This window comes from Tachyglossus aculeatus, unplaced genomic scaffold (assembly GCF_015852505.1).
Source record: "Tachyglossus aculeatus isolate mTacAcu1 unplaced genomic scaffold, mTacAcu1.pri scaffold_101_arrow_ctg1, whole genome shotgun sequence".
Classification (NCBI taxonomy): Eukaryota; Metazoa; Chordata; class Mammalia; order Monotremata; family Tachyglossidae; genus Tachyglossus; species Tachyglossus aculeatus.
Window position 1 is genome coordinate 1,072,065 of NW_024044842.1, and position 14,121 is coordinate 1,086,185.

Below are 14,121 nucleotides of genomic sequence, written 5' to 3' on the forward strand. Positions count from 1 at the left end.
GTAATCAATCTGTCCAAACGTCTATACAGGTGCTGTGGACATGGGGACAGGTGTCAAGTCAATCATCAATCAATCGTATTTATTGAGCGCTTACTGTATAATCATATATATATAATAATATATATATTATATATATATATATAATCTGTATAATCATATACAGGCGCTGTGGGGAGGGGAAGGGGGTAAGGCAGGGGGGAATGAATAAATACAAGTAAAATAACTTTTAGACTATGAGCCCACTGTTGGGTAGGGACCATCTCTATGTGTTGCCAATTTGTACTTCCCAAGCGCTTAGTACAGTGTTCTGCACATAATAAGCGCTCAATAAATACGATTGATTGATTGATTGATTGATAGAGTAATCAATCCGTCCAAACGTCTATACAGGTGCTGTGGACATGGGGACAGGGGTCAAGTCAATCATCAATCAATCGTATTTATTGAGCGCTTACTGTATAATCATATATATATAATAATATACATATATTATATATATATAATCTGTATAATCATATACAGGCACTGTGGGGAGGGGAAGGGGGTAGGGCAGGGGGAATGAATAAATACAAGTAAAATAAATAATCAATCCATCCAAACGTCTATACAGGTGCTGTGGACATGGGGACAGGGGTCGAGTCAATCATCAATCAATCGTATTTATTGAGCGCTTACTGTATAATCATATATATATAATAATATATATATATTATATATATATAATCTGTATAATCATATACAGGCGCTGTGGGGAGGGGAAGGGGGTAAGGCAGAGGGGAATGAATAAATACAAGTAAAATAAATAGAGTAATCAATCCATCCAAACGTCTATACAGGTGCTGTGGACATGGGGACAGGGGTCAAGTCAATCATCAATCAATCGTATTTATTGAGCGCTTACTGTATAATCATATATATATAATAATATATATATATTATATATATATAATCTGTATAATCATATACAGGCGCTGTGGGGAGGGGAAGGGGGTAAGGCAGAGGGGAATGAATAAATACAAGTAAAATAAATAGAGTAATCAATCCATCCAAACGTCTATACAGGTGCTGTGGACATGGGGACAGGGGTCAAGTCAATCATCAATCAATCGTATTTATTGAGCGCTTACTGTATAATCATATATATATAATAATAAATATATATTATATATATATAATCTGTATAATCATATACAGGCGCTGTGGGGAGGGGAAGGGGGTAAGGCAGAGGGGAATGAATAAATACAAGTAAAATAAATAGAGTAATCAATCCATCCAAACGTCAATACAGGTGCTGTGGACATGGGGACAGGGGTCAAGTCAATCATCAATCAATCGTATTTATTGAGCGCTTACTGTATAATCATATATATATAATAATATATATATATTATATATATATAATCTGTATAATCATATACAGGCGCTGTGGGGAGGGGAAGGGGGTAAGGCAGAGGGGAATGAATAAATACAAGTAAAATAAATAGAGTAATCAATCCATCCAAACGTCTATACAGGTGCTGTGGACATGGGGACAGGGGTCAAGTCAATCATCAATCAATCGTATTTATTGAGCGCTTACTGTATAATCATATATATATAATAATATATATATATTATATATATATAATCTGTATAATCATATACAGGCGCTGTGGGGAGGGGAAGGGGGTAAGGCAGAGGGGAATGAATAAATACAAGTAAAATAAATAGAGTAATCAATCCATCCAAACGTCTATACAGGTGCTGTGGACATGGGGACAGGGGTCAAGTCAATCATCAATCAATCGCATTTATTGAGCGCTTACTGTATAATCATATATATATATAATCTGTATAATCATATACAGGCGCTGTGGGGAGGGGAAGGGGGTAAGGCAGAGGGGAATGAATAAATACAAGTAAAATAAATAGAGTAATCAATCCATCCAAACGTCTATACAGGTGCTGTGGACATGGGGACAGGGGTCAAGTCAATCATCAATCAATCGTATTTATTGAGCGCTTACTGTATAATCATATATATAATATATATATATATATATATTATATATATATATAATCTGTATAATCATATACAGGCGCTGTGGGGAGGGGAAGGGGGTAAGGCCGGGGGGATGGGGAGGAAAAAGGGGGCTCAATCTGGGAAGGCCTCCTGGGCCAACTTGGGGACTTCCCAAGCGCTTAGTACAGTGCTCTGCACACAGGAAGCGCTCAATAAATACGGTGGGATGAAGGAATGGATGAATGGGGGGGTCTCTGGGGGTCTCTGGGGGTGGGGAGGGGGTCTCTCCTTACCCAGGAGGACGGCGGAGGCGGCCAGTAGCAAGGCCAGGGTGGCCATGGTGCAGGACAGAGAGGAAGAGGAGGATGAGGGTGAACGTCCAGTACAGTCCCAGGCCGGGGCCTACCTTCCTCTTTCACTTTCATTTTCCCGCCAACGGGCGGGAATCCCCCCTCTTCTTTTGGGGAAGTGGGCCCAGGGCCCTCCCCCTCCACATCCCAATTAATAATAATAATAATAATGGTGGCGTTTATTAAGCGCTTACTAGGTGCCAAGCACTGTGCTAAGCGCTGGGGAGGTGACGGGGGCATCAGGTTGTCCCCCGGGGGGGCTCACACTTTTCATCCCCATTTTAATAATGAAAATAATAATAATAATGATGGTATTTATTAAGCGCTTACTAGGTGCCAAGCACTGTTCTAAGCGCTGGGGAGGTGACAAGGTGATCAGGTTGACCCCCTGGGGGGCTCACACTTTTCATCCTCATTTTAATAATAATAATAATGATGGCGTTTATTAAGCGCTTACTGGGTGCCAAGCACTGTGCTAAGCGCTGGGGAGGTGACAGGGGCATCAGGTTGTCCCCCTGAGGGGCTCGCACTTTTCATCCCCATTTTAATAATAATAATAATGATGATGGTATTTATTAAGCTCTTACTATGTGCCAAGCACTATTCTAAGCACTGGGAAGGTGACAGGGGCATCAGGTTGTCCCCCGGGGGGGCTCACACTTTTCATCCCCATTTTAATAATAATAATAATAATAATAATAATAATAATCATGGTGTTTATTAAGCGCTTACTGTGTTCCAAGCACTGTTCTAAGCGCTGGGGAGGTGACACGGTGATCAGGTTGTCCCCCTGGGAGGCTCACACTTTTCATCCCCATTTTAATAATAATAATGATGATGGTATTTATTAAGCGCTTACTAGGTGCCAAGCACTGCTCTAAGCGCGCTGAGGTGACAAGGGCATCAGGTTGCCCCCCCGGGGGGCTCACACTTTTCATCCCCATTTTAATAATAATAATAATGATGATGGTATTTATTAAGCGCTTGGTAGGTGCCAAGCACTGTGCTAAGCGCTGGGGAGGTGACAAGGGCATCAGGCTGTCCCCCTGGGGGGCTCACACTTTTCATCCCCATTTTAATAATAATAATAATAATAATGGCATTTATTAAGCAGTTACTAGGTGCCAAGCACTGTGCTAAGCGCTGGGGAGGTGACAGGGGCATCAGGTTGTCCCCCTGGGGGGCTCACACTTTTCATCCCCATTTTAATAATAATAATAATAATAATGGCATTTATTAAGCAGTTACTAGGTGCCAAGCACTGTGCTAAGCGCTGGGGAGGTGACAGGGGCATCAGGTTGTCCCCCTGAGGGGCTCGCACTTTTCATCCCCATTTTAATAATAATAATAATGATGATGGTATTTATTAAGCTCTTACTATGTGCCAAGCACTATTCTAAGCACTGGGAAGGTGACAGGGGCATCAGGTTGTCCCCCGGGGGGGCTCACACTTTTCATCCCCATTTTAATAATAATAATAATAATAATAATAATCATGGTGTTTATTAAGCGCTTACTGTGTTCCAAGCACTGTTCTAAGCGCTGGGGAGGTGACACGGTGATCAGGTTGTCCCCCTGGGAGGCTCACACTTTTCATCCCCATTTTAATAATAATAATGATGATGGTATTTATTAAGCGCTTACTAGGTGCCAAGCACTGCTCTAAGCGCGCTGAGGTGACAAGGGCATCAGGTTGCCCCCCCGGGGGGCTCACACTTTTCATCCCCATTTTAATAATAATAATAATGATGATGGTATTTATTAAGCGCTTGGTAGGTGCCAAGCACTGTGCTAAGCGCTGGGGAGGTGACAAGGGCATCAGGCTGTCCCCCTGGGGGGCTCACACTTTTCATCCCCATTTTAATAATAATAATAATAATAATAATGGCATTTATTAAGCAGTTACTAGGTGCCAAGCACTGTGCTAAGCGCTGGGGAGGTGACAGGGGCATCAGGTTGTCCCCCTGGGGGGCTCACACTTTTCATCCCCATTTTAATAATAATAATAATGATGGTATTTATTAAGCGCTTACTAGGTGCCAAGCACTGCTCTAAGCGCGCTGAGGTGACAAGGGCATCAGGTTGCCCCCCCGGGGGGCTCACACTTTTCATCCCCATTTTAATAATAATAATAATGATGATGGTATTTATTAAGCGCTTGGTAGGTGCCAAGCACTGTGCTAAGCGCTGGGGAGGTGACAAGGGCATCAGGTTGTCCCCCTGGGGGGCTCACACTTTTCATCCCCATTTTAATAATAATAATAATAATAATGGCATTTATTAAGCAGTTACTAGGTGCCAAGCACTGTGCTAAGCGCTGGGGAGGTGACAGGGGCATCAGGTTGTCCCCCTGGGGGGCTCACACTTTTCATCCCCATTTTAATAATAATAATAATGATGATGGTATTTATTAAGCTCTTACTATGTGCCAAGCACTATTCTAAGCACTGGGAAGGTGACAGGGGCATCAGGTTGTCCCCCGGGGGGGCTCACACTTTTCATCCCCATTTTAATAATAATAATAATAATAATAATAATAATAATAATAATGGTGTTTATTAAGCGCTTACTGTGTTCCAAGCACTGTTCTAAGCGCTGGGGAGGTGACACGGTGATCAGGTTGTCCCCCTGGGAGGCTCACACTTTTCATCCCCATTTTAATAATAATAATGATGATGGTATTTATTAAGCGCTTACTATAGGTGCCAAGCACTGCTCTAAGCACGCTGAGGTGACAAGGGCATCAGGTTGCCCCCCCGGGGGGCTCACACTTTTCATCCCCATTTTAATAATAATAATAATGATGATGGTATTTATTAAGCACTTGGTAGGTGCCAAGCACTGTGCTAAGCGCTGGGGAGGTGACAAGGGCATCAGGTTGTCCCCCTGGGGGGCTCACACTTTTCATCCCCATTTTAATAATAATAATAATAATAATGGCATTTATTAAGCAGTTACTAGGTGCCAAGCACTGTGCTAAGCGCTGGGGAGGTGACAGGGGCATCAGGTTGTCCCCCTGGGGGGCTCACACTTTTCATCCCCATTTTAATAATAATAATAATGATGATGGTATTTATTAAGCTCTTACTATGTGCCAAGCACTATTCTAAGCACTGGGAAGGTGACAGGGGCATCAGGTTGTCCCCCTGGGGGGCTCACACTTTTCATCCCCATTTTAATAATAATAATAATAATAATAATAATAATCATGGTGTTTATTAAGCGCTTACTGTGTTCCAAGCACTGTTCTAAGCGCTGGGGAGGTGACACGGCGATCAGGTTGTCCCCCTGGGAGGCTCACACTTTTCATCCCCATTTTAATAATAATAATGATGATGGTATTTATTAAGCGCTTACTAGGTGCCAAGCACTGCTCTAAGCGCGCTGAGGTGACAAGGGCATCAGGTTGTCCCCCTGGGGGGCTCACACTTTTCATCCCCATTTTGATAATAATAATAATGATGGCGTTTATTAAGCTTTTAGTAGGTGCCAAGCACTGTGCTAAGCGCTGGGGAGGTGACAGGGGCATCAGGTTGTCCCCCACTTTTCATCCCCATTTTAATAATAATAATAATGATGGCGTTTATTAAGCGCTTAGTAGGAGCCAAGCACTGTGCTAAGCGCTGGGGAGGTGACAAGGGCATCAGGTTGTCCCCCTGGGGGGCTCACACTTTTCATCCGCATTTTAATAATAGTAATAATAATAATAATAATAGTGTTTATTAAGCACTTACTAGCTGCCAAGCACTGTTCTAAACGCTGGAGAAGTGACAAGGGCATGAGGTTGTCCCCCTGGGGGGCTCACACTTTTCATCCCCATTTTAATAATAATAATGATGATGGTATTTATTAAGCGCTTACTATATTCCAAGCACTGTTCTAAGCGCTGGGGAGGTGACAAGGTCATCAGGTTGTCCCCCTGGGGGGCTCACACTTTTCATCCCCATTTTAATAATAATAATGATAATGATGGCGTTTATTAAGCACTTACTAGGTGCCAAGCACTATTCTAAGCGCTGGGGAGGTGACAGGGTCATCAGGTTGTCCCCCTGGAGGGCTCGCACTTTTCATCCCCATTTTAATAATGATAATAATAATAATAATGATGGTATTTATTAATTGCTTACCATATTCCAAGCACTGTTCTAAGCGCTGGGGAGGTGACACGGTCATCAGGTTGTCCCCCTGGGGGGCTCACACTTTTCATCCCCATTTTAATAATGATAATAATAATAATAATGGTACTTATTAATTGCTTACCATATTCCAAGCACTGTTCTAAGCGCTGGGGAGGTGACACGGTCATCAGGTTGTCCCCCTGGGGGGCTCGCACTTTTCATCCCCATTTTAATAATGATAATAATAATAATAATGGTACTTATTAATTGCTTACCATATTCCAAGCACTGTTCTAAGCGCTGGGGAGGTGACACGGTCATCAGGTTGTCCCCCTGGGGGGCTCGCACTTTTCATCCCCATTTTAATAATGATAATAATAATAATAATGATGGTATTTATTAATTGCTTACTATATTCCAAGCACTGTTCTAAGCGCTGGGGAGGTGACACGGTCATCAGGTTGTCCCCCTGGGGGGCTCACACTTTTCATCCCCATTTTAATAATAATAATAATAATGGCATTTATTAAGCGCTTACTAGGTGCCAAGCACTGTTCTAAGCGCTGGGGAGGTGACACGGTCATCAGGTTGTCCCCCTGGGGGGCTCACACTTTTCATCCCCATTTTAATAATAATAATAATAATGGCATTTATTAAGCGCTTACTAGGTGCCAAGCACTGTTCTAAGCGCTGGGCAGGTGACAAGGTGATCAGGTTGCCCCACGGGGTGCTCGCAGTCTTCATTCCCATTTTCCAGATGAGGGAACTGAGGCCCAGAGAAGGAAAGTGACTGGCCCAAAGTCCCACAGCTGACAAGCGGCGGAGCCAGAATTAGAACCCATGACCTCTGACTCCCAAGCCTGAGATCTCGCCACTGATCAACAGTGTTTCTGTAATAATGTCATTTATTAAGCGCTTACTATGTGCCAAGCACTGTTGTATATATGTATATATGTTTGTACATATTTATTACTCTATTTATTTATTTTACTTGTACCTATCTATTCTATTTATTTTATTTTGTTAGTATGTTTGGTTTTGTTCTCTGTCTCCCCCTTTTAGACTGTGAGCCCGCTGTTGGGTAGGGACCGTCTCTAGATGTTGCCAAGTTGGACTTCCCAAGCGCTTAGTACAGTGCTCTGCACATAGTAAGCGCACAATAAATACGATTGATTGATTGATTGATTGTTGGGACGACGAGGATGGTGCTGCTTGATTAAGGCCTACCGTGTGCCGGGCTCTGTACTAAGCACCGGGGTGGAGACCGGCCAGTCGGGCCGGACGCGGTCACGGGCTTCATCCCAGTTTGATGGGGGGGAAACTGAGGCGCAGAGATTATGGATAGGTGTGTGTGTATACATATACATATATAGAATAATATATTATTATATAATTATTATTAATAATTATATTATTATATAGAATAATGATGGCGTTTGTTAAGCGCTTACTATGTGCCAATCACTGTTCTAAGCGCTGGGGGGGAATACAAGGTCATCAGGTTGTCCCCTGTGGGGCCCACAGTCTTAACTCCCATTTTATTTATATATATTGATATATACTTATTTTATTTATTTTATTTATATATATACTTGTACTTCCCAAATGCTTAGTCCAGTGCTCTGCACAAAGTAAGCGCTCAATAAATACGATTGAATGAATGTATATATTCATATATTGATTGATAGATAGACGGAGATAGATAGATGATATAGATAGATAGAAATAGATATAGATAGATAGATAGATAGATAGATAGATATAGATTATAGATAGAAAAGTGTTTTGTTAAGCACTTACTTCGTGCCGGGCACTGTACTAAACGCTGGGGTGGAGACAAACAAACCAGGTTGGCCCCAGTCCTTGTCCCACGTGTATATATATATATATGTATAAAACCACGTGGGGCTCCCAGGCTTCATCCCCATTTTACAGATGAGGGAACTGAGGCTGAGAGGGAAAAAAAATTATATACATAGATAGATAGATATAGATAAAAACACGTGGGGCTCCCAGGCTTCATCCCCATTTTACTGATGAGGGAACTGAGAAATTATATATATTTATAACCACGTGGCTCCCAGGTTTCATCCCCATTTTACGGATGAGGGAACTGAGATCCAGAAGAAAAAAATTATATATATTATAAAATATATATAAATATATATATATATAATTGTATATATATATTATATTATATATATATATATATAAAACCACCTGGGGCTCACTGTCTCCATCCCCGTTTTACAGATGAGGAAACTGAGGCTCAGAGGAAAATATATATATATATTTATATATATTTATATATATATTTTTATATATATATTTATATATATATATATATAAAACCACGTGGGGCGTCCAGGCTTCATCCCCATTTTACAGATCAGGGAACTGAGACCCAGAGGAAAAAAATTTATATATATATATATATATATATATATATATATATATAACCACCTGGGCTCACAGTCTCCATCCCGTTTTACAGATGAGGGAACTGAGGCCCAGAGGGAAAAAAAAGTTACATATATATCCACCTGGGGCTCACAGTCTCCATTCCCGTTTTACAGATGAGGGAACTGAGGCTGAGGGAAAAAAAAAATATATATATATATATATATATATAAAACCACGTGGGACTCCCAGGCTTCATCCCCATTTTACAGATAAGGGAACTGAGGCCCAGAGGAAAAAAAAATATATAGATATGTAAAACCACCTGGGGCTCCCAGGCTTCATCCCCATTTTACAGATGAGGGAACTGAGGCCCAAAGGGAAAAATTATATATGTATAAAACCACCTGGGGCGCCTAGTCTCCATTCCTGTTTTACAGATGAGGGAACTGAGGCCCAGAGGGGAAAAAAAATCATAATCATATACATACATACATACATACACATATATATGAAACCACATAGGGCTCACAGGCTTCATCCCCATTTTACAGATGAGGGAACTGAGGCACAGAAAACAAAAAAGTATATTCTATATATATATATATATATATACACATACACGCACACATATGTACATAGATATACATATATATACATACACACATGTGCATATATATATATATATATATATATATATATATATATATATATATATATATATATAACTACGTGGGGCTCCCAGGCTTCATCCCCATTTTACAAATGAGGTCACTGAGGCACAGAGAAAAAAATTAGATAGATGATAGATATAGATTGGTAGAGATAGAGACAGATATAGATAGATGTAGATAGATCAATTGAGATAGATATAGGTATAGATGGGCAGAGATAGATCGACAGAGACGGGATAGATATAGATCGATAGATATAATAGATATAGATAGATGGATATTAGATAGATTGAGATAGATAGATATAGGTATAGATAGATGGGTAGAGATAGGTAGATCTATAAGAGATAGACAGAGATAGATATATAGATAGATAAATCAATAGAGATGATAGATAGATGGATAGATATAGATAGATGGATATTAGATAGATAGATATAGGTATAAATAGATGGGTAGAGATAGGTAGATCTATAAGATAGACAGAGATAGATATATAGATAGATAAATCGATAGAGATGATTAGATAGATAGATAGATAGATAGATAGAGATAAATATATGGATAGATAAATCGATAGAGATGATAGATATAGATAGATACAAATAATATAGATAGATGGATATTAGATAGATTGATAGAGATAGACAGATATAGGTATAGATAGATGGGTAGAGATAGGTAGATCGATAGAGATGATAGATAGATATAGATAGATAGAAATAATACAGATGGCTATTAGATAGATTGATAGAGATAGATAGATATAGGTATAGATAGATGGGTAGAGATAGGTAGATCGATAGAGATGATAGATAGATATAGATAGATAGATAGAAATAATATAGATAGATGGATATTAGATAGATTGATAGAGATAGATAGGTATAGGTATAGATAGATGGGTATGGATAGGTAGATCGATAAGAGATAGAGATAGATATATAGATAAATCGATAGAGATGATAGATATAGAGATAGATAGATCGATATAGATAGATAGATAGATAGATAGATAGATAGATAATGGTATTTGTTAAGCGCTTACTCTGTGGCAGGCACTGTACTAAGCGCTGGGGTGGCGACAAACAAATCCGGTTGGACCCAGGCCCCGTCCCCCCCGGGGCTCCTCACAGTCTCCACCCCCATTTTACAGCTGAGGAAACTGAGGCCCAGAGAAGAGACATCTAGAGGCATCGGTTAAGCGCTTACTACGGGCCAGGCACTGTTCTAAGCGCCGGGGGAGGGACAAGGCCATCCAGTTGCCCCCCACTCTTCATCCCCATTTGACAGAGGAGGCCACTGAGGCCCAGGGAAGGGAAGTGACTTACCCCAGGTCACACAGCTGATGGGTGGGGGAGGCGGGATTAGAACCCAGGTCCTTCCCGGCTCCCCTGCATGATGACGCCGGTCCCTGTGAGGCGCTCAGTAGGTGCCCGGGCACTGTGCTAAGCGCCGAAAGGCCAGGCCGCCCTCCGGGGTCAATGAGACACGGGTGGCCCGCAGAGCCCAGTGAAGAGACCAATAAATAGTTTAATCGCCGATTTTTAAAAAAAACGAAATAATAATAATAATTATAATAAAATAAAATAAAAATTTCAAATAAAAATTCCAAACCAAACCTCGCGTCTCCCCCTTAACCCCTGGCAGGGGTCAAACGTCCACGTGTGTGTATGCGTTGAGGTCTGTGACTCTGTTGTGTGAGTGCGGGTGTGTATCTGTGTGTGTCTAAGGATTTGTGTGTGTGTGTGTGTGTGTGTGTTGGTGTGTATCTGTGTACGTCTAAGGATTTGTGTGCGTGTGTTGATGTGTATCTGTGCGTCTCTCAGGGTTTCCTGTCTCTGTTGTGGGTGTGTGTATCTGTGAGTGCCTTGGGGTTTGTGTCTGTTGTGTGTGCGTGTGTTGGCGTGCCTGGGCTTGTGTCTGTTGTGTGTGCGTGTGTCGGTGTGTATCTATATCGGGGTTTGTGTCTGCTGAGCGAACGTGTGCATTGGTGTGTGCATCTGTGTCTCAGGGTTGGTGTGTGCACGTGCGTTGGTGCGTATCTGTGTCCCAGGGTCTGTGCGTTGTGGTGTATCTGAGTGTCTTTCAGGGCTTGTGTCAGGGTTTGTGTGTGCCTGTGTGTTGGTGTGTATATCTGTGTCTCAGGGTTTGTGTGTGTGTTGTGTGTGTACCTGTGTCTCAGGGTATGTGTGTGTTGGTGCGTATCTGAGTGTCTTTCAGGGCTTGTGTCAGGGTTTGTGTGTGCCTGGGTGTTGGTGCGTATATCTGTGTCTCAGGATTTGTGTGTGTGTGTGTTGTGTGTGTACCTGTGTCTCAGGGTATATGTGTGTGTGTTGGTGTGTATCTGTGTGTCTTTCAGGGCTTGTGTCTGTTGTGTGTGCACGTGTGCTGGTGTGCATCTGTGTCTCAGGGTATGTGTGTTCGTATGTTGGTGCGTATCTGTGTGTCTTTCAGGGCTTGTGCCTGTTGTGTGTGTGTGTGTTGGTGTGTATCTGTGTGTCTTTCAGGGCTTGTGTCTGTTGTGTGTGCGTGTGTGTTGGTGTGTATCTGTGTCTCAAGGTTTGTGTGCGCATGTGTTGGTGTGTATCTTTGTGTCTTTCAGGGCTTGCGTCTGGTGTGTGTGTGTATCTGTGTCTTTCAGAGCTCGCGTCTGTTGTGTATGTGTGTTGGCGTGTATCTGTGTCTCGGGGTTTGTGTGTGCATGTGTTGGTGTGTATCTGTGTGTCTTTCAGGGCTCGTGTCTGTTGTGTGGGCGTTGGTGTGTATCTGTGCCTCAGGGTTTGTGTGTGCGTGTGTATCTGTGTGTCCTTCGGGGCTTGCTTCTGTTGTGTGTGCGTGTGTCGGTGTGTATCTGTGTCTCAGGGTTTGCGTGTGTGTTGTGTATCTGCGTGTCTTTCAGGGCTTGTGTGTACGTGTGCGTTGGTGTGTGTGTGTGTGTGTGTGTGTGTGTCTGAGCCGTGGACCCAACGAGGGCCTGGAAAGGCGCGCGGCCTTGTTGTGTGTGTGTGTGTGTGTGTGTGTGTGTATACCACTGCCTTTGTGCGGACGGGCTTTCTGGTCCACGTGTGTGTGTGTGTGTGTGTGTGTGTGTGTGTAGGGGGGAAAACCCACAAATCAACACACACACACACACACACCCCGTGCCCACACCTGTGTCTCTCTCTGGTCGACGTTTGTGTGTGTGTGTGTAAGGGGGGGGGGGAAACACAACCGGTGCCCACATCTCTCTCTGGTCGACGTTTGTGTGTGTGTGTAAGGGGTGGAAAAACACAACCCGTGCCCACATCTCTCTCTGGTCGACGTTTGTGTGTGTGTAAGGGGGGGGAAAAACACAACCGGTGCCCACATCTCTCTCTATGGTCGACGTTTGTGTGTGTGTAAGGGGGGCAAAACCATGCAGTGATGCCCCCCGTGCCAACATCTCTCTCTGGTCGACGTTTGTGTGTGTGTAAGGGGGGGAAAAACACAACCCATGCCCACGCCTGTGCCCGTGTTTCTCTCTGGTCGACGGTTGTGTGTGTGTGTAAGGGGGGGAAAAACACAACCCGTGCCCGCATCTCTCTCTGGTCGACGTTTGTGTGTGTGTGTAAAGGGGGAAAAACACAACCCGTGCCCGCATCTCTCTCTGGTCGACGTCTGTGTGTGTAAGGGGGGCAAAACCATGCAGCGATGCCCCCCGTGCCCGCATCTCTCTCTGGTCGACGTTTGTGTGTGTGTGTGTGTGTGTGTGTGTGTGTGTAAAGGGGGGAAAAACACAACCCGTGCCCGCGTCTCCTTCTGGTCGACGTTTGTGTGTGTGTAAAGGGGGGAAAAACACAACCCGTGCCCGCGCCCACGTCTCTCTCTGGTCGACGTTTGTGTGTGTGTAAGGGGGGGAATCCATGCAGCGATGCCCCCCGTGCCCACATCTCTCTCTGGTCGACGTTTGTGTGTGTGCAAAGGGGGGGAAAACACAACCCGTGCCCGCGTCTCTCTCTGGTTGACGTTTGTGTGTGTGTGTGTAAAGGAGGAAAAACACATCCTGTGCCCGCGTCTCTCTCTGGTCGACTTGTGTGTAAAAAGGGGAAAAACACAACCCGTGCCCACGTCTCTCTGTGGTCGACATTTGTGTGTAAGGGGGGGAAAAACCACATAGCTATGCCCCCCGTGCCCGCGCCTCTCTCTGGTCGACGTTTGTGTGTGTGTGTGTAAGGGGGGGGAAAAACACAACCCGTGCCCGTGTCTCCTTCTGGTCGACGTTTGTGTGTGTGTGTAAAGGGGGGGAAAAACACATCCCGTGCCCGTGCCCGCGTCTCTCTCTGGTCGACTTGTGTGTGTAAGGGGGGAAAACCACGTAGCTACGCCCGCCGTGCCCACGTCTCTCTCTGGTCGACATTTGTGTGACTGTAAGGGGGGGGAAAAACACATCCCGTGCCCACGCCTGTGCCCGCGTCTCTCTCTGGTCGACGTTTGCGTGTGTGTAAAGGAGGAAAAACACATCCCGTGCCCGCGCCCGTGCCCGTGTCTCCCTCTGGTCGACGTTTGTGTGACTGTAAGGGGGGGAAAAACACATCCCGTGCCCGCGCCCGTGCCCG

The 14,121-nt window shown here is 43.7% G+C and overlaps 1 protein-coding gene across 1 annotated transcript in view; it reads right to left on the reverse strand.

Annotated features, from left to right (window-relative positions):
• LOC119922271 (TAP binding protein) overlaps positions 1-2,434 on the reverse strand; it is a 41,346-nt gene extending 38,912 nt beyond the window's left edge. The window contains 1 exon segment of the mRNA XM_038742241.1: positions 2,296-2,434. Within this exon segment, the coding sequence (XP_038598169.1) occupies positions 2,296-2,341 (46 nt within the window). The 5' untranslated portion in view covers positions 2,342-2,434.
• Positions 2,435-14,121: the final 11,687 nt, after the last annotated feature.